Source organism: Azolla caroliniana, unplaced genomic scaffold (genome assembly GCF_043228905.1).
Source record: "Azolla caroliniana isolate FFs.n. ecotype wild unplaced genomic scaffold, voAzoCaro1.0.p SCAF_21, whole genome shotgun sequence".
Taxonomy (NCBI): Eukaryota; Viridiplantae; Streptophyta; class Polypodiopsida; order Salviniales; family Salviniaceae; genus Azolla; species Azolla caroliniana.
Genome location: NW_028230456.1, coordinates 9,323,897 through 9,345,331, shown reverse-complemented (window position 1 = coordinate 9,345,331; position 21,435 = coordinate 9,323,897). Strand labels below are relative to the sequence as shown.

General features: G+C 38.5%; 1 protein-coding gene across 6 annotated transcripts in view; it reads right to left on the bottom strand.

Moving 5' to 3' along the window:
* The window catches only part of LOC147850600 (HMG1/2-like protein), a 94,510-nt gene extending 92,895 nt beyond the window's left edge, over positions 1 to 1,615 (bottom strand). For 2 of the 6 annotated variants that reach the window (XM_087336709.1, XM_087336708.1), the window contains exons 1-2: positions 948 to 1,102; positions 44 to 172 (exon numbers count right to left, since the gene is read on the bottom strand). In XM_087336709.1, the coding sequence (XP_087192835.1) occupies positions 44 to 172; positions 948 to 1,000 (182 nt within the window). In that variant the 5' untranslated portion in view covers positions 1,001 to 1,102. The other 4 variants (XM_087336706.1, XM_087336707.1, XM_087336705.1 and 1 more) reach the window with 4 other exon arrangements.
* Positions 1,616 to 21,435: the final 19,820 nt, after the last annotated feature.

Here is a 21,435-nt window from a genome sequence, read left to right as displayed (position 1 = left end):
ACAAAAAATCCCGGATAACTAAAGACTTTGGAAGATGACTTACAAGAACACAAAGAAAGCAGTGGGAGGTCTCTTTGGCTTGTTAGGGTCTTTCTTCACCCCCTTGGTTACAGCCTGTTTCTTTTTAGCTTTGTCATCCTTAGCTGCCAGTTGTTTATTCTTCTTCAGGTTCCTACAATGAGAAAGAGAGAGAGATGAACAATTACAGCACTCTCACTCACTCACTATTCCCCTGTAAATTTCCATAGAAATTTTCAAATTCGTGTAATGTAGTGAGTTAACGTATGCAGCAGGCTTCTTTATGCAACACAAAGTCAAGCTTTTTTTCCAAATCCTCTCAGATCATTATTTCAGCTAGGGTTTGAAGTTTTTTTGCTTGGAAAGGAAGCACGGTAGGTCACATTTACACTCTTGAGGGTCTATATAATGTAATTCAAACAGACGGTTATAACAGCTACCGTTCAGACAATCAGACAGGTCTACTCTCTTCTGTTGTTTTGAGTTCAATGGTAGAACCCTGATGTCGTCATAACCACAAAACCTTTACATTTTACTGTTTCCATAAATCTCATTCAAATGTGGACAAAGTTCCCATAGAATATCAACGGAATTCCATTAAGTAAACATTATTTCATCTAGAGATTTGAAGAAGCCCTATTCTTAATTACACTAAAAATGAGGATGCAATTAGATAGACGTTAATTCAGTGACAGTGTCAAAGACATTGTATCGTTTCATTATTCGAATTACAATAGAAAGTTTCCCACAAATGTCAACAGAATTCAGTCAGATAAACATCAGTTCATTTATCGTGTCAAAGAACATGAACAATATCGATCTTTAATTCGAATTGTATTAAAAGAAGCCTCCTTATGTTGTTACAGAATTAAAATATGAATCGAATTAAAATTCAGGTAGAGTTGAATCAGAGGAAAGCATTTCCTTACGTTTCTTCTGTGTGCTTGGAAAGAACGGACTTTGCTTTGCCTCCTCCTTTCATCTTCACACGCTTTCTGCAGTGAACGATAAAAAGGCGTTAGCTAAGAGAATCGTCATTGAAAGAGAAATAAAAGTAAAAGTGTTTTCTTCTGTAGAAGAGAAATTTTGCCTTTTATCCTCCCTGCACGGAGAAACGGAGGTAAAAGAACAAGAAAAGGGAAAGGGAAGGAGAAGAGAAAAGGGGAGGGAAGCATGAAATTCAGAGTGACGAGGCGAGACAGGGAAGAAGCGGAACTGGAAGAGAAACACAGGAGAAAGGGAAAGGGAAAGGGAAGGGAAGGAAAACGCAGAAGGATTAAGGGAAGAGAAGAAGGGGAATAATGGCTATAGCAGTGGCAAGGACGGAGAATGAGGGAGAAGGTGTGGATGAAGAAATAGAATGCAGAAGAGAGGATGGCTATGGTTAGGGTTAGGGTTAGGGCTACGGCTATGGCGATGGCGATGGCTATGGCAATGGAAATGGCAATGGCGACGTTTTCCTTCCTTTCGATTGATTTTGATGAAAGATGAAGGGAAGGAATGTGGTGGAGGAGGAGGAGGAGGAGGAAGGCAGCAGCTAACTTACTTACTTAGTACATACTTACTTACTTACTTACTTGTTTACTTGTTTTGTGAAGGAGAGAGGAGGAAGAAGAAGAAAACAAAAAAATGAAGAAGAAGAAGCAGCAGCAGCAGCACAAAAGAGGCTTAGAATTGAAAATATTGGAAACACAAAAAGTGGCTACCGACTCCACCCGGTTCGTGCCGGTCACCCTCCTATCTTTTTCTTTTATCTTCTTCTTTTTGTTTTTGCCAATCCTACTATACAAATATTTAAGTATATGTATATTAATATATATATATATATATATATATATCTCTTCTTCATTTCTTTCTCATTCCGGGCCTCTTTGTTTTTTAGGTGTTTGGTTTTTTGGGCGGCACGGGATGTTTCATACACAGTACACTAGTGACTACACTAATAAATCCATACAATATTGTGTCCATGCGTTTTTCTCATCTCATATTCTCTAAGTTTCCCTACAAAATGTGTGTATAGACAATAACTTTTTATTATGGATAATCTTATAAGTTATTACAACAAATTCGTAGAACTCAAGAGGATGAAAAAGTAGCTACCAAAAAAATGGCCCCGTGTGAACGCCAACGATTGTTATCTCGTATCCCCATCTTTCCATACCATTGTAACATTAAATTTTTTCCAACTAATTGGCCTTCCTACAACCATGTGAACCTAACTTTAGGAATTCCATTGTTGACAATAGGCATTCCATCATTGATTGTAGAGTCTATCTTAATGATATTTGTTTCCCCCAGGTTCCTTGTTCCATGACCTTTGTAGAGCTTGGCATGATCGTCAAGGCTGGCATCATTCTCGATATTCACCTCACGATCTCTATAAAAGCATGTTACAACCAAATTTGCAAATTTTGGCCCTTGCCCCCCTTCACATATTTGGGAGTTAAATGGGCCATTAAAATAAGTGCTTTATGGGCATGCTACAGCAATACACACAAAATATGAACCATGAGTGCCTAGATATAACAACTTTCCTTTGGTAAAATTTAAATTATAGAGAGTTGCTTTATTCCTTGATAACACTTGTCTCAACACCTACTTCCTCACCTTTTACATAAAACTAAAGAAACAGGTAGCATTATTGTAACGTTCTTTGTTATTTTTGTCTATAGTCATAGATATTTATGCATCCACCTCTTTAGGGTTGCCATATGTCATTAGACTTCTTCTTGCAATTTATACATATATAAAAAGGTTGTTTGTATTATGTGTAGCCCCCTAGACTATTCGTATTTGTATCACCACCTCAACTCATGGATACATGGGAAAGAACTTAAGAAGATTGTCTACACCTCAAACATGTGGGCCCATGAAGAAGCAAAAGGAAGATTTCATTTGTAAATCTACTCATGTGTTGGAAGTACATCACTCCATATTCTAGCATAACTCACAACTTGTGCGAATAAGCATGATTGCCCCTTGTTCTTAAAAACCACGTGGAGAATAATTCTCTTTCTCTCATGAAAACAAATAGTTTAAAAACTCTTTCTTACTAGTTTTAGATCTCTAGGAATATGTGAAGCCATTTCTTTTCGTAGTTTAAACTTCGTGTGACGACTTTTTAAGCATAAAGAAAAAAATAAATAAAAAGAAGCCATGTTAAACATCGACAATCGCAACTTGAATATATTCGTAAAACATTTGAGAAGAGATTCTGAATGTAAATCACTCATTATGCATGTAAGTGCACCAAATATCATATGTATCAACAAGGACCAACCAACAAGATTAAGGTATCATTTGTTTCACATTGCATGTTTGGAAATCATTATCTATTATATGTTGTATAGTCTACATACATATACCGTGTGTGAATTTCTACTTGAATTTCAAGGATTAAGATTAACATTTGTGCATGAGTTTGTCATTGGGATTGGTTGGGAATATTAGGCCCATTTCGGTAATCATTTGAAGGCATGTTGTAGTGCATATGATTAAGTACATGTGCTTGGGCCACTCAAGGAATGGAATAGTGGATGGTGTGAGATCATAGTCGTGCACGCCTAGAGTGTGTGCAGGCATAACGGACCATGATTTTTGTGATGCCATTAACACACAATGTGAACCACTCAAAGCAACCATCCTTACTAGTTGAAAAAGGGGTCTAACAAAGGAGGCTTGTGATAGACCAAGGTTTAGATAGGGGTTGAAACATTTAAAAATATACATAATAAAGCAGTTTGAACCTTGTACATATGTTTTATGAAGCATTCTAACTACTAATAAGGTAAAATATCTTATTCTAACTACTAATAATGTAAAATATCTTAACTAATAAAAAATTGTACCTTAAGTATAAAAACAATTTCACAAGAAACTTCATGCAGAAATATGTCAAACCTAGTCTATAAGACTAGGCAAAAACATGAAAGACAAGGGGTTCCACGTGCTCACCCATCCCAACAGAGTTGGATCTATATGAACCCCTCAATATGAATCATAATGGAGGAAGGAAGCCAACAACTCTTTCTACTATTATTTATAACTTCAATCTAAATAAATCAAAGAGTTTGATTTTGTCTTTCTTCTTAAGGTTATTCTATATATGTTTATAAGATTAGTCCATATACTTACAACTAAATATGGAAGGTTATTCTATATATGTTTATAAGCTTAATCCATATACTTAAAAGTAAATATGGTATAAGCATGTATACCAAAATTTATAATAGAGATTTTAACACATGACCTCTTCAAAAAATAGATAACCTTAACCACTAAGATAAAGTGTATTATTAATATGTTGTATATAAATTTTATTAACAATAAATATCTAATAATATGAAATGTCACCACTTCACAAGCTTATGTATGATAACCAAGTGTCATGTATGCCAAATGGACACCATGCATGCCTAAGAGGTGGCGGGTATGCATTTGTCCAGAACCGTGCTATATATCATATGTTCAAGAATTGATGAACCATTCTGATTCAACGCTAGTCTTAAGCATATTCTTGTAACCATTGTTCTTATGGTTAATACATTGTCAATCTCCTCTCCTCTCCTCTTTCTCTATCTCTATCTCTCTGCCAACGGTAATGTTGTAGCCAACAGCCCTTTCTGCCGCATGTTGTCGTCACCGTCTACAGTCGTCGTCGTTGTCAAATGTCGTCTGTCATCGTTGCTGCCACCGCCGCCGTCTGTTGTCGTTGTTGTCGCCGTCATCATTTGGTTTGTAGTCGTTGCCATTGTTGTCGTTGTCGATTGCCGCTATCACCTACACTTCTGATGATGTCGTCGGTTGATAAACGAAAGAGTATAAATGTACTTCTACAATTGTACCTAGCATGCAAGGCACTGATGCTCGGCTAAGTTTTTTGTCATTTTTGTCTCTTCTTTCTTTTATCTTTTGCATTACAACATGACTTCTAGACGAAACCATAAGGAAACACACGAAGAAATTATAAGGAAGAATTTTTAGATGTCCTTAACCGTTTAGTTAAAATAGAAAAATGGGCAAAAGAGATTGAAACTGAAAAACAAAAGGATTTAAAGGAAGAAAAAGAAGTGCTTATTGCCGAAATAACGAAACTTAAAGTAGACAACACGAACCTTCAGAAACAAGTTAAGGACCTTGAGACATCTAGGGAAGATGGTAAAATATCTTCCCTAGAGGATATTAAGGATGAGATAAAAAAGGTTAAGGAAGAGGTTAAAAGTGATATGGAATTAGCAAAAACTGGGTGGGTTGATGTAGTAAAACGTAATATTAAAAAGGAACTAAAGGATGAAAATATTGTAAACACTACCCTTGAGGAGGAAAAAATGTGTCAAGCTCGATGCCTAAATGTACGAGTTACTGGGCTCAAGGAAGGGGCATCTCCCGACGAAGATGCACAAACATTAGGGAAAATGTTGGGGTACAAAGCCCTACCAATCACTAAAACTTGGAGGGTAGGACGTGACACCACTAGGAAAAGAGCTTTAGTCTTCGGTTTAAGCACTCAGAATCTAGAATCACATTTTTTTAAAAGAGACCAATTCTTCGAGGATTGGGCGGGGACCCTATCTACCTCGATGAAAACCTGACCAAGATGCAAATTGAGCATTGTAAAACTTGTATGTTGCGAGTCATACAAGCTCGTAAAGAGGGGCATCGGGCTTTTTACTGAGACGGGTGTGTGATAATAAATGATTGTGCCACCAATTGACAGCGTGTGGCCCATGTGACAGACAATAAACTTAGGATAACTTTATGGAACTGTAACAGTGCACATTGGACACACCCTGGCCGTCTAGAGGAGATTTTGAAGGTATTAGACATACTTTGTTTAGTAGAAACACATCAGAGTCCAAATCGAGGACTGCTACGAGTTGATGGTTTTCGTTGGGAATCTGTCTTTAGACAAACCTCACGTCGACATACTACTAGAGGGTCTGGAGGGGTTGCGATACTATTTTGGAGAGAGATACATAATAGGATAGAAATACTAAAGAAAGACCCAGAAGCCCATTTTATGTGGGTGAAAGTCCTCACTAGCAAGGATCAGGCGATATTTATCGCCGTTTGTTACTTCCCCCCCGAAAGGATCCCAATATAATATGGTTGGAGAGGCGAGTATAGTTGATGAAGGAATGCCACATGGGCCTTCTCCATACGAACCTTTATCGGATGACATACTCCGATATTCTTCTCAAGGGGGAGTCTTCCTTGTAGGAGATTTCAATGCGAGAACCCAATCCCAACAATGCACAATATTTCAGATGGATAGAAACCTAGAAATGGTAAATGTCGACCCTTTAGACTTAGACGTAACGCGTACATCAAAGGATCAAGGTGCGAACGCCACAAGCTTTGGCCGTCATCTACTTGAACTTGGAAGCCAACACCAGATGATCATATATAATGGCTTAGCCAAGTGGCTGGGCTCGGAAGCACTCACATGTTTCCCACATGGAGGGGAAAACACAGTTGATTACTGTGAAAGTGATTTTAGAATTCAAGGTATTGGACACTACAAGAATATAAGGTATGGTGCGTTCACATCCGGAGGGCAAGATCACGAACCAAGGTCTCAAGGATAAGTCAAATTAAAAGCAAGAAAGATGGAGAAAAGTAAAAGAAAAAAAAAGCGTGCCACCAAAGCACAGTCTACAACGAACGCTCATAACTCATTCTTTTGGAAGCCAAATATAATGTGCAAATATGGTTTAGAAAGCTTGTGAAGAGAGCTATCTATAGCTTTTTAAATCTCTAAATTTAGAGCTCGAATGAGGGAGATATGACAATTAGAAGATCGTTGTGTCATAGTTAAGAATAAGACTCGATGAAAAACTCTAAAAAAAGCATAAAAAAGAAAGCAAGGGAAAGTTATCTAGTTGAGAAGACTTTTATATAAAGGAAGAAGAGTAAGGTGGTGTAAGGGAGTCTCTTTCTTGTGATGTTTTCTTGCCTATTCACGTAGTGTTGGTTGAGTTGTTATCAATTTATCCTTGTAGACTTGGATTTATGTATCTTCTTTCTCTCTTCCTTCCATCATAATTATTCATTAGCAATAGATCTTTGTGGTTTTGGGTCTGTTTATCTTCCTTATCTCTCCTTAATGACTGAAAAGCATGAACAGATGATGGCCGGTTGCATAGCTTCTATGAGCTCAAGAATACAAGCACTAGTTGATTTGGAAGCAGTTAAATCAGCTTAGATACAGACAGAAAAGCAATTCTCTTCAATAAAGTCTACATATGAATGGATTGCATCGACAATCCAAAATTCAGAAAGTGAGGTGTTGAAAGAGGAGTTGAAGAAAGAGCTGAACAATATGGGCACTCAATTAGGATCATAGATGAGAGACCTTGATACTTGCAGAATTGCATATTGCGAACTAGATAATAAGTTATTAGCTTTAAAGTTGCATTCTGAGAACTTTGCGTGCTTGATGCAAGATTTAAAACGAAAAGGTTTTGAAACTTTGTGTCCATCTGTAATTGAGCACCCAAGTGGTATGGAAAGTACCATTACTAGTATAGCTATATCACGGTATTGGCTTTAAAAGTTATTTATTTCTACTTCTGTGGTATAAATATCATATTAGCTAATATATTATAACTTGTGTTTGCAATATGCCAGGTGTATATTTTGTGGCCTCGGATTCAAGGTTGAGGCTATGGATGTTGTGATTACACCGTCCTTGCACACATATCATGTGCTATGTGCTAAGTATCATTTTGAGAAAATAAATACATGTATGGACTATAAAACTACAGTTGCTGCTGAGTGGTACTATGCTTGGGGTTTAAAAGTACACATGTACGGTATGTGGCTCTACTATTCTATTGTTTGTATTATATGATGTCAATTTACATTTGGATTAGAACTAGTGTACACCACAATTCATACTTCAAATTTAGGAAAACAATGGATTAGTACTAGTGTAGCTCCAACAACTAATATGTGGAACCCTATTTATGTGGGTTAGTATTGGCAGTACTCTTAATATATAATTGGTATGGGTAGTTGAACGGATATTTTCCAAAATTAGTACTATTTGAGTAATTTGGGGACCAAGTGTGACATTGTTCGGGATTGGTACTAGTTATGTAATTTGAGCACAAGGTATGTAGTACACTATGAACAATTAATACTAAACGTGTAATTTGGGAATTAGGAGTGTAGAACACATATCATGATTAGTACTATTTGTATGCAAAATACCACTTTAGTACTAAAGAAGGAAGCTGTTTAGATGTATTTGTTGGATAAGTTGTTCGTCTAATCTATATTACAACTTGCCTAGTACTAGTTTAGTACACACTATACTTGCAGTACACTGTTGACTATTAGTACTATTTGTGTAATTTGAGAATTAGTTGTGTAGTACATTGTTCACGATTAGTACTAGTTATGTAATTTGGGAACAAGGAGTATAGTAAATTGCTGAAGATTAGTACAATTTGTGTAATTTGGAAATGAGGTGTGTTAAACACATATCACATTTAGTACTAATACTGTTGGTGTAATTAGTACTAGTTATGTAATTAGGTGTGTAGAACACATATCACATTTAGTATTACTTGTGTGCAAAATACCACGTTAGTACTAAAGTCCAATCTACATTTGTTGGATTAGATGTTAGTCCAATCTATATTACAACGTGCCTAGTACTAGTGTTAGTACACACTATACTTGTAGTACATTGTTGACGATTAGTACTAGTTGTGTAATTTGGGAACTGAGTAGTAAATTGTTGATGATTAGTACTAGTTGTGTAATTTGGGAACTAAGTGAGTAGTACATTGTTCATGATTAGTAGTAGTTGTGTAATTTGGGAGCTAAGTGAGTAATACATTGTTCACGATTAATACTAGATGTGTAATATGGGAACCAGGTGTAGCCTAATGATTTAGTAATGCAGTTCTTGTGACCTACATTGTATTTTTTATATCACGGTACTAACGTTGAAGGTTTTTTTGTTTCTTGCAATGAATGTTGTAGTGTCAAGCAACTCCACTCCAGGGAAGGTAATGGAACAACCAGCCCTTGTGCCTAAACCCTCGGTATCTGCTGCACATTCCAAGGTTCGGGGACCATCATTACCAGTAACCTATGAGTTTTATGATGAAGATGAATGTATAGAAGGCCCATTGGAGCAGTGGAACATATGCTTCTACAAACAAATTCCCCAAGCTCCGGTCAACATCAAAACAATCTAGGTAACACAAATTGAGTTAGCATATCTATATTCTCATTTGTGTGTATGTTGAATGCCTAATGTCTTTAAAAAAGAGCCCACTAAGAAGAGGAATGCTACAAGAAAGTTGTATGGAAAGGGCAAGAAAGGCAAAGTTGAATGCAATGGTGACTCATATATGTTCTCACATGTCCGGAGAGTTGTCAACCTAATGCATTGTCTAATACCATGTACTTGTGTTACTAGCTGATGACAAAATGATCTTTGGTGAGGGAGATACGAGTCCAAAACCTGATCATGAAGACGAATTTATCACACTCCCAGGTACATGTCAGAAGCCCTCTAAGAAAACAATGATTTAGATCATAACAACCCTATTATAGTGGTGCTTTTGGTGCATTCTATAGATACTATTATGAAATCTTCTATTGACAATGAGCTCCAACCTGTTGAAGACTTAGATGTTGTGGAGAAGATGACCGAGCCTACCACTTGCAATGGGTTGTCTACGGCTGTATAGTATGATGATGTAACAATAGGTAAAAATCTAGCTATTAACCTTATGTTCATTGTTGTTGGTATGTTTGCAAACTTTTGAGTATGTGAGTTGATACTAATATTCTTTGGAATCCCATTATTTAGGTTTACAAGAGCAGTCTGATTCCCAACTGCAATCAAATGAATTAGGAACTATATGGAGCACAAGTGCAGAGTCAGATTCTGGGATTAACCTTTGCATGGAGGCAAACTCTGGGAGCACATCTTCCAAACATGAGGGCTATTAAAAACAGGAAGCATTCATATTTGAAGAGCAGCTGGCATGTACAAACAACAATTTGTCTAAAGAAGCCCATGAGGAGTGTGGAAAGAATATCACTAGTACTGAAGAGGAGTGTGATTGTACTGAGAATGTGCTAGTAGCGTCTAAAGAATCCCATGAGGAGTGTGGAAAGAATATTGCTAGTACTGAAGAGGAGCTTGATTGTATTGAGAATATGCTAGTAGTGTCTATAGAAGCCCATGAGGAGTGTGGAAAGAATATAGCTAGAAATGAAGAGGAGCCTGATTGTATTGAGAACGAGCATACTAGCATCACCCATGAGGACTAGGCAATAAAGACCACCCAAGAAGGGGAGCACGGTTGTCTTAAGAATGAGGTGACAACCACCGTACAAGAGGAGTTGACCATGAGTACTGCCACAACCCACATACAGGAGTCTAATTGTACTAAGAACGAGTATACTACGATCACCGATGATGATAGGGCAATAAAGACCACCCAAGAAGGAGAGCACAGTGGTCTGAAGAATGAGGTGACTATCACCAGCCAAGAGGAGTTCACCATGAGTACTGCTATAGCCCACATACGGGAGCCTAATTGTACTGAGAATGAGCATACTAGCAACAACATGAGTACTAAAATAGCCCACATACAGATGAGTGATAATTTGACTATCAATAGTACCTTTGTGGATGTGTGTACAAGCATTGTAGTTGTAGAAAACACAGTTTCTCTCTCAAGCTTGCCATTGGTACAAGGTGCCTGTACATCCACACCTATCTCTGATGCCTCTGATGATGAAGTGCCACGTAGTAAGTTGATACCTAAAGGCTTTAAGATAAAGAAGAATGTAAAATCACAGAAAACTGGCACCAATAACAAGTGCATTACAAGATCGGCGAAATTGTGAAATGGTGCTGATTGTCTTTCGATTGTACTTGAACTATAGTTGAACTGTTAGTGATGTCTGAACTTGAACTATTTGGTATACCAAAATATTGTCTAAATTGCTAATGTGAGATGATGAAGTGCCACTTAGTAAGCTGATACCTAAAGGCTTTAAGATAAAGAAAAATGTAAAATCACAAAAAATTGGCACCAATAACAAGCACATTACAAGATCGGCGAAATTGTGAAATGGTGCCTGATTGTCTTTCGATTGTACTTGAACTATAGCTGAACTGTTAGTGATGTCTGAACTTGAACTATTTGGTATACCAAAATACTGTCTAAATTGCTAATGTGAAATGTTGTACTGACTCCAATTCACTCATCTAGTGTTGTTAACGTAATGTGAAATTCTATATTGCCAATTGCAGAGAATGAGAATGTATTCTATTGTTAATTGTCATGCAACCATGATTGTGTTGAACTACAACTGAATTGTTACCAACATACTGTCTAAATTGCCCCTGTGAAGATCAGATCACTCATCTAGTGTTGTAGTGTAATGTGAAATTCTATATTGCTAATTGTAGAGAATGAGAATGTATTCTATTGTCAATTGTCATGTAGCCATGATTGTGTTGATTACAAATAAAATTCTATATTGCTAATTGTAGAGAATGAGAATGTATTCTATTGTCAATTTGTCATGCAACCATGAATGTAGTAGGGAACAATTTGACATTCATATTAGTACTAAAAGAAGATGTATGTATCCGTCTAACTGAGATACTTCGGGAGACTACTATGTATTAGTGAACACTTACAATTGACCTTAGTACTAAACTAATATGTATATTGATACTTGAAGTATGGTCTCCTTGAGTGCACATAGTCAGAGTCGAATAGAGACTTAACACAATAGGGATTAGACTACTGGTATTGATAGTTGAATAAGTTTGGGCCATGTTGATGCTACTAAGCATTGAAGACTTCACACCCTAAACCATAGAAACAAGCAACTCTATAATTACCATGAACACTTACAAAACAAGCTCAATAAATACTCTAAACACTTTAGAAGAAAGACAAAATATATCGATTCATTTGTCAATCATCAAAATTAATATATCAATACATCAAATAGTGAACTACAAGCGGATGTTTTTCAGTTGCTAACTACAATGTATTAATAGGGTAACTTTCAAGCATTAAACAGAGAGACCTCCCCTAATATTGCTCATGAACCTCTTGGGGGACCTTGTAGATAGTGTTGTATCCCTTAACCTTGTGCTTTGCTTGAGTCATATAGAACTCGGTCGCAAGAATGGCAACAATGTAGATTATTGCGATGGGTGCATCTTTTAGTAATGCATATGTGTTCTTGCACTACAGAAACTTTGCATAATAGTTTCCATACACGATAGACTCACCAACGTTGAACATGTTGCCCCAGCCATCCCTCACCACTTCTTTCAATAATGTCTTTCCTTGCTTGCACACCACAATGTAGTAGTCTTCTAAATCTTCATTCTGAGGAGATTTGAGCACCACAAAATGATCTCCAACTTCCAATAAAATTGCCAAGTCTTGATGTTGGTTGTAGTATACAATATCGTTTGAATGTGCATCCTCTTCAATATCATCTTGTCGTTCAGGCTCAAGCTTCTACAGCTTCCACGGCTCCACGATTGATAGATTGATGCATTTATCCCAAGCTTCATCTATACACATGGAACAAAAGCACGATAAAGTACGGAGTTACAATTGTGTTGTGTCATTGGGCTAAACCCTAATACACAATGGGTGCTTCGTGTGCCTTTCACGATTTTACAACCATATGATTTAGTTCTATCGAGCTTATCAGCGCGAACCTCAACAAACAATCTGTTCTTACCATCATTTGACATCTTCCCTGTTAGCCACTCCACAACATCATGTGCATTTTGTAACTTAGCACCATTATTATCCAACTGCTCACTTGTAAGGGCACGTTTGATCACAACCCCCGCGCCATCATGCTCTCCTTTTCCATGTCCAGACCCAAAGTAGTTCCATTGCATACGAATGTTGAATAAGGAGAAGTACCTGCTTTTGTATCCCAGGTTTCCAACAAACATTAGTACTATGTTGTCAATCGAGAGTACTATACATCCATTAATACTGATTTAGTACAAATACAAAACAAATCATAGCACAACGTATCCATGGAGAACACTCTACACTGATTAAAAGATAAATAGTACTATGTTGTCAACCAACAATACTTAACATCCATTAATACTAATTTAGTACGGATACAACACAAAGCATAGTACAATGTGTTCATGGAAAACACTCTACATGTATTAAAAGATAATTCCTACAAACTCTTCAATATTGGACAATACTATGTTGCTGACGACAAGTACTTTACAACCATTAATACTGATTTAGTACAGATAAAACACACAGTACGGTACAATGTGTTCATGGAGAACACAACATGGATTAAAAGATAATTAGTACAAACTCTTCAATATAGGACAGTACTATGAGTACAAGACATGTACTTTACATCCTTTAATAAATACTGATTTAGTACAAATACAACACACAATACAATACAATGTGTCTATGGAGAACACTCAACATGGATTAAAAGATAATTAGTACAAACTCTTCAATATAGGACAGTACTATGAGTACAAGACGAGTACTTTACATCCTTCAATAAATACTGATTTAGTACAAATACAACACACAATACAATACACCAATATATATAGCAAACATTAATATACACTTGGTCAAAACAAAAATTTAAAGTTCATGTACAATTAAGCTTACATCAACCAATATATATAGCAAACATTAATATACACTAGTCAAAACAAAAATTTATGGAATGTGAATTGATATAAAAAAATGGAATACCTCCGTCATCTCCAAGAAGTGTCTAGGGTGAATCTGGTATTTACCCTGACTTATTCGTTGTCTACACACGTCCTTCTTATTTGGTGAGACACGCGTATTTTTTGCCCAAAATGAATCCACTTTCTTAATAATCTCTTGAGATAAGGCATCACATCGTCGTCTACGTCCCAACCCCAACCACTTGAATTGGATTGAGTGTATATTTTGGTGATGTTGGTCTTCAAAGTTCATGTACAATTCAGCCTACATCAACCAATATATATAGCAAACATTAATATACACTTGGTCAAAACAAAAATTTATGGAATGTGAATTGATATAAAAAAATGGAATACCTCCGTCATCTCCAAGAAGTGTCTAGGGTGAATCTGGTATTTACCTTGACTTATTCGTTGTCTACACACGTCCTTCTTATTTGGTGAGACACGCATATTTTTTGCCCAAAATGAATCCACTTTCTTAATAATCTCTTGAGATAAGGCATCGCATCGTCGTCTACGTCCCAACCCCAGCCACTTGAATTGGATTGAGTGTATATTTTGGTGATGTTTCCTCAAGTTCCTTCTTTGAATACCCACGGCTAAGGCAACTTTAGTATCACTATATTTTTTTTCTCTCGCACCGTGCACAACCATGTGTAGGGTTGCCCTCTTTGCAGCAAGTTTGTCTATGCTCTCTACACCTTTCACTAAGTCTAGGGATGACTTCATAGACTCTACAATCTCTTCTGAAACACATTGGTCCCTAAATTTTGTTCTCCCTATGTCTTCATTCAAGCGTTGATGGTGTAACACTCTACATATAATATCCCTACGATCCTCTTCACCAAATCTCTTCGTTATTTTTACCAAATAACAAACTATGTGAAGAACCACTCGTCTCTTGGTCCTTTCAGATATACATGAGCTACTTGACAACTCACTCTCGTTGGGGATCCCCATTTGGTCACTAGATTTATCCAAAAAAATTAACTGTCTTGTGAGAGTAGTTAATGTTATATAGACTACACTAAAAAATCATAGTCAAATGTTTTTAAATGCGGCCTGCAAAGTGAGAAATAATTCGTTTCGGACATTAGAATTATGGATCAAAGATGACAATTATCATTTCTTTATTCACAAATTTCTAAAAATGAAAAAATTTAGTATTGAAAATGAAAAAAAAGATGGAAGGAACCTCCAATGGTGGAGGGAGCGTTGAATCTGTGTGATATGCCGCCTTGATTTGGTGGAAGGAACCTCCAATGGTGGAGGGAGCATTGAATCTGTGTGATATGCCGCCTCGATTTGGTGGAAGGAACCTCCAATGGTGGAGGGAGCCTTGAATCTCTGTGATATGCCGCCTCGATTTGGTGGAAGGAACCTCCAATGGTGGAGGGAGCCTTGAATCTATGTGATATGCCGCCTCGATTCGGTGGAAAAAATCCTCAAATCACCGCGAGATAAACTGCAATCGGTGGAAGAAGTAAGAAAATCGTTCTCGAAGAAGTCACTATTGGCTGTTATAAGAGGCCTCTGAACAATCTCTAATATTCAACTCAAACCCTAAAACAGAAACCCTAACAAAACCAGAAATCCTCAACTCAAAACCAGAAACCTGATATGGATGTCTGAGATATGCTCCCTAAACCCTAACAAACCTCTTAGATTGGAGGAAAACCAGAAACCTGACATGGATGTTTGAGATGAAGAGCTCAGAGAGATAGAGGAAGAGGAGTAAGAGGAGTTGGTTTGAGGGGAAGTGCAAAAAACCACGTGAGGGGAGAATAGCCCCCAAAATGGAAAGAACATCTCCTCACGTGTTCCCCCCCACTCGTCTTAAATGACACTTGTACTACACTCACCCCACTCCCCAAAATCGATTTTTTTTTCTCAATTATTTAGTACTAACAATATCGAAAGGACTGATATTTTTTGTGGCCAAAAACAGTACTTTTGTGGTACACCGTAGCGTGCTTCCACCCTAAACTATATGGTGCGGTAATGGAAGCAGAGCTCAGCGATTATATGGAAACATTAAGTCCTCGAGCACCTAAGTAGGCTGGCTTTAGATGAGCCTTCTCCACTATTGACCATATCTTCACACTTAGGTGCTTAATTGACCAGGCGAAGGCTTGTAAGAAGAAACTATATTGTTACTTTGTGGACTTCCGTAAATCCTTTGACACAGTTCCTAGGGAGAAGTTGTTTGATAGACTTAAGAGCTTGGAGATACCAAACGACATGATCTGGGCCATTTATGCCCTATATGAGCAAGTCTCTGGGTGCGTAAGATGCCTAGGTGGCCTATCTGATTGTTTCACTAGCACCATCGGTATAAAACAGGTTTGCCCCCTATCACCGACTCTTTTTGGGATCTACATTGATGAGATCACTGATTTTATTGCTCGTAAGGGAGGCAAGGGAGTAGCTATTGGGGATACGTAAGTTAGTCTCTTACTCTACTCAAACGACATTGTCTTGCTCTCGGAGTCAGAACATGACCTACAAAAGCATCTTAATGCCCTAGATGACTTTTGTACACAATGAGGACCGGTAGTGAATCTAGTGAAAACTAAAGTCCTTTTTCATACATCATCCCGAGTTAGGAGTAAATGTCACCTAATCCTCTCTCATAAACTAGTTGAGGTAGTTGGATCATATGTATAGTTGGGAGTCACTTTTAGTGCTTGCTTAGGTAAATTCTCAGTGACTCGGGTAGCCAAAGATAGGCTAACGAGAGGGTATGCATCCCTCTCACTCTTAGAGAGACAATGCCACCAAGCATACTTTCAAGAACCACAGACTAAGGGATGGCTCTTCGACTCACTAGTGACCCCTTCCCTCATGTATGCATCAGTAGTATGGGCTCTAGGTCTACCATCTTTCATGTGGACGCAATTAGAGAGACCTTTGGTGACGATGTTATTACGTCAACTCCGAAGCAAATCGACAGTACCACATGACATTATTAGAGCAGAGTTCAATCTGCCCCCAATGTTAGTCGAAGCACTTTTTCAAGTGGTAGTTTTTATTCATCGGATACATAGCCAACCACAAGATAGGATATCCGGTCGAGCCTTTGAGGCATCCCGATCCCTACATGCGTCTGGAGACACTAGCTCTTGGTATAGCACTGTGGTGAGTTGGTTACTTGCAAACGGCATAGACATTAATAACCTACCCCCCCTTAAGTACAAACATGGGACTGATCAAACTCTAATATCTCATGAAGACCGTAATAAAGTCATACGCCAAGAAATATGGCAAATTTACACTCGATATAAATGGATCACCCCACGAGAGCCACTCCCATCTAAAATGTTGTACTATAAGGAACACTTCTTGCACTTCTCTCAGTTAGGTTTTATTACATGACCAAGATATCTAGATACATTCTTATCAAATGCACTAAGCATGGCCATTGGACAACTTAGGATATCATCTCACCAACTTGAGATTGAGAATGGTCGGGCTAATAGAGTCCCTAGAGAGGAAAGGCTATGTAGGTTGTGCCACATAGAGATAGAGGATGAGTATCACTTCACATGCAAATGCCCAACTTATGCCGAGATACGAGTGGAATACCAAGACATATTAGGACCCTCTCCCACTCTCTCCAAACTATTTGATACCCCGGATGTAAAGAGACTAGGTAGGTATATCTTAGAGCTAAAACAACATAGGGAGAATAAATTACAAAGTGTTAACCTTAACCCTTTTACTATTCATCAACTTGTAACTAGTGTAATTTTTCAGGAACAAGGGGAGACGATGAATGTGGATACACTTACGCCGCTCGGCCTATCTCTTGAGCAAGCCGAAATGCAAAGAACAACCAAACACCCTCGGATGTTGGGCTTCAAAACAAGTTGACACGGAGTAGAGAAGATTAAGAAGATAAGGGAACGTGAGCTACGTCGACTAGAAGCTAGGGTTGGGGTACCTTTTACATTGGGACCACGGGCCACATCCACATCGTAACCCTTTGACCTCCCGCTTCTCTTCGAGAGACTTGGATGGAAATGAAATTAGGCCTATATAACATCATTTTCATTGTAGACCATGTTTTTTATATAGAACATGTTTGTTATTTTACTAGAACTATTTAGCTTAAAACTCTATTTTTATTTTTATTTTTTACTTTCGATAAATGGGTAAATATCCCATTTTTTGTTGTAAACCATTTGTCTCATGGGCCAATTTGGCCTTAGAAGACGTTAATATATCTTTCTTTCTCTCTCTCTCTCTAACTCTTTGGCAAAAACACACAATTATATTAATAAATGTGTGTAAAAAACACTACTTACAATAGGTATGACAATGGAGTATGGTCACCCATTAACTACACTACATGGGTAGTGGAACATGTTGAATTGCTAATAGGCAAGACGAACACTCCATCGAGGAAAGAATTTCCACTTGCTCCAATAAAAAAATTTGCCACATTAGTACTCCCTTCAATTTTCGTAGATATGCTTTCACTCCATGTCTACCGTCGAATACAAAAGCGTTGCGCATATTCCAATTATGACACAATCCCCAATATCTCAGAAATAGAAAAACGATCTCCATCTCTGATTTTGGGTCAACTTGTGTAAATTGTGCACACACCCACTGTTTAGGTGTCAAATAACACCGTGATAAAACTTGACAAATTTGAGAAATGTAACTCTAAATCTGACAAGCAATCAGACATTGTATAAATCGATGAGTACTATCTTCCATTTGAACAGTGCAAAAGAAACAATTACCCGTTGCTAATCCACGACGCTTTAGAGCTAATCCCAAAGGCAATCCTCCAATCAAAACTCTCCAAATGAAGACCTTTGCCAGAAGTGGCAATTTAGAATGCCACTACGTTGTAAGATCTGCCACTACCCATGATCAGATTTATGTAATCTCCATTCTTCTTCAGCCTTAGATGATAACCATCCAAGAGACTCATTAGAGCAATGATACAAAAGATTAATAGTCACTTGTAACAATGATGTTTGACCCTTTAACACCCAATCAAGCCACGGTTCTTCTCCTGTTTGTAGAGGTAAGGGACCTTGCATCATTGCAATATTTTGTAGTTGTTGCCAAATAAACCCATAATTAGGTGGAATGCGTAATAATTGTCGCGCTTTAGCAAACTCCAAAATTCTTTGAGATGGAGCCTCAACTATATCTCCCACCTCTTTGACCCCCAAACGAAACAAACGATTAGATTGAGAGCGCAATCTCTCCTTTCCTAGCCATCATAATAAACGAGAAGACACAAGCAACTCTTTTTGCAAAGAATTACAATCCTCTCTACTAGATGATGGTTTCCATACACATAACAAGAGTGCTTCTTGCCATGAGGTAACCAAGTGTTGAACACATGTAGAGCCCGGAATCCTAAGTGAAATACATCCATTCAGTAATTGCCACCATGAAGCCTTAATCGTTGTCCTCCCATGTGTTAAACGCTTGTTCTCAATGAAATATTGAACAATAGATATCCATGGTTGTGATTTTGAATATATATCTTGTACTAATGAAAATCTACGAGCCATCATATGCTTAGATAAGTTCAATATTCCAGCTCCCCCCAAGCGCTTAGGGGTTGTTAGAGGATTCCATGCAACCCAAGTGATTCCCATCTTATCCCTCTTCTTCCACAACAAATATCGAAGAGGTTGCAAAATAGAATGCAAAGCCTTCTTTGTCCATGGCAACAATGGCAAGTAATATAATATCATGGGTTCCATAATACATTGTACAACCTTCAAGCGTACATGAAATGACCAAGCTTGTGACTTCCAATACATGAACTTATCCCTCAACTTACTAGACATCCATTCAATCAATTGACCATTTGTAACATTCATTCCTAATGGATAGCCCAAGTGTCGAAAAATAAAGCCTTTCTTCACCACGGATCCTTGCCATCCTAAACATTCCAAATCCCTTTTGAGTACATGATATGAGACTAGACTTCCTCCAATTAATATGTAATCCAGAAGCCAATGCAAATTGGTTCCATACAAGCACCCCCTTCTCAAGATTCTCTCATGAGGCTTGTCAAAACATGAAAGAATCATCAGCCAAAGCTTGTGCTACTAGTTGCCCTCCAGACGGAAGGTCTAGACCCACAATATCACCATTTGTTGCAAGCTTGGATAGCATCACTAACAAGGGATGAGTAGCAATAGCAAACAACAATGGACTAATGGGGCATCATTGACGAACGGATCTTGTGAGGACAATATCTGATGTAACTCCCCCATTAAGCATTACTTGAGACAGTTAGGGAAACTGAGCCCTAACTTAGAGGACGTGTTCATACTAGGAGTACAATAGGTAGAGTGAGACTTTTAGCCCAACAAACTCTCCCATAAAAGGACTACTCTACTTGCCGAGATTGCTCATAAAACGGCTCACCACTCCGACTGCGTATCCAATATCTGGTCGAGTACGCACCATTGCGTACATTAAGCTCCCGACGGCAGAGGCGTATGGAACCTTCATCATCTCCACCTTCTCTGCTTTCGTCTTCGGCCTTTGCTTAATGAATAATTTGCAGTTTGCCGAGAGTGTCAATCTGACCGGTTTCACTTCTAACATGTTGAACCGCTGAAGCACCTTTGTCACGTATTTCTCCTGTGACAACCACAATTGCTTCTTTGACCGGTCCCGGATGATGTGCATCCCCAGAATCTGTCTTGCCGGGTCTTTCATTGAGAAAGTTTGGTTGAGAGCCTTCTTCAGCATCCGTATTTTGGCTTGGTCCCGTCCGACAATCAACATGTTGTCCATGTACAAAAGGAGTATCAGGAAGTCGCCTCCTTCATACTTCTTCACAAACACATAGTGATTGGTTTGCGTTTTGTGATACCCTTGGTCATTCATGAAGGACTCAAACTTTCGGTACCATTGTCAGGGAGCTTGCTTCAATCCGTACAGGCTCTTCTTCAACTGGCAAACCAGGTGCTCCTTCCCTTTCTCCACGAATACTTCGATCTCCTCTTCGAGGTCACCGTGAAGGAATGCCGTCTTCACGTCCAACTGCTCTACCTCGAGGTTCATGCTTGCCGCTATACTCAGCATCGTCCAGATGGAAGTCATCTTTACTACTGAGGCAAATATCTCATCGAAGTCCATGCCCTTCTTCTACTGGAACCCCTTCACCACGATCCTGGCTTTGTATCTCGGGGGGTTGCCGGCATCTCTCGGTTTCAACTTGTACACCCACTTGTTTCGGAGTGCCCGCTTTCCTTTCGGCAACTCCACCAATTCGTACGTGTGGTTCTCATCCAGGGAATCCATCTCATCCTGCATGGCACTTAACCATTTGTGGCTATGGGTGTCACTTTTAGCTTCCTCGAAGCTTTCTGGCTCCCCCGCATCGGTTAGCAACACGTGCTCTGGATCCGGAAATCTCCGGGGGACTTTCTCTCTCTGAGAGGATATCTACGTCCTTGGGCTTCGGTAACCGGCTCCTCCATTTGCTCTTCATCCGAATCCGATTCGGCGTCTTGTTCGGTTTAGGTTTCACCTATTCCTTCTTCTTCGGCCTGTTTTGTCACCGGCCGGTTCATTGAGTGCTAACCGGCTTCTTGCCGGTTGGAACTGCATTTCGTCAAATCAAAATTTTTCCTTACTGGTCGACTCGGAGTTCATTATCTTCTTCTCCGACT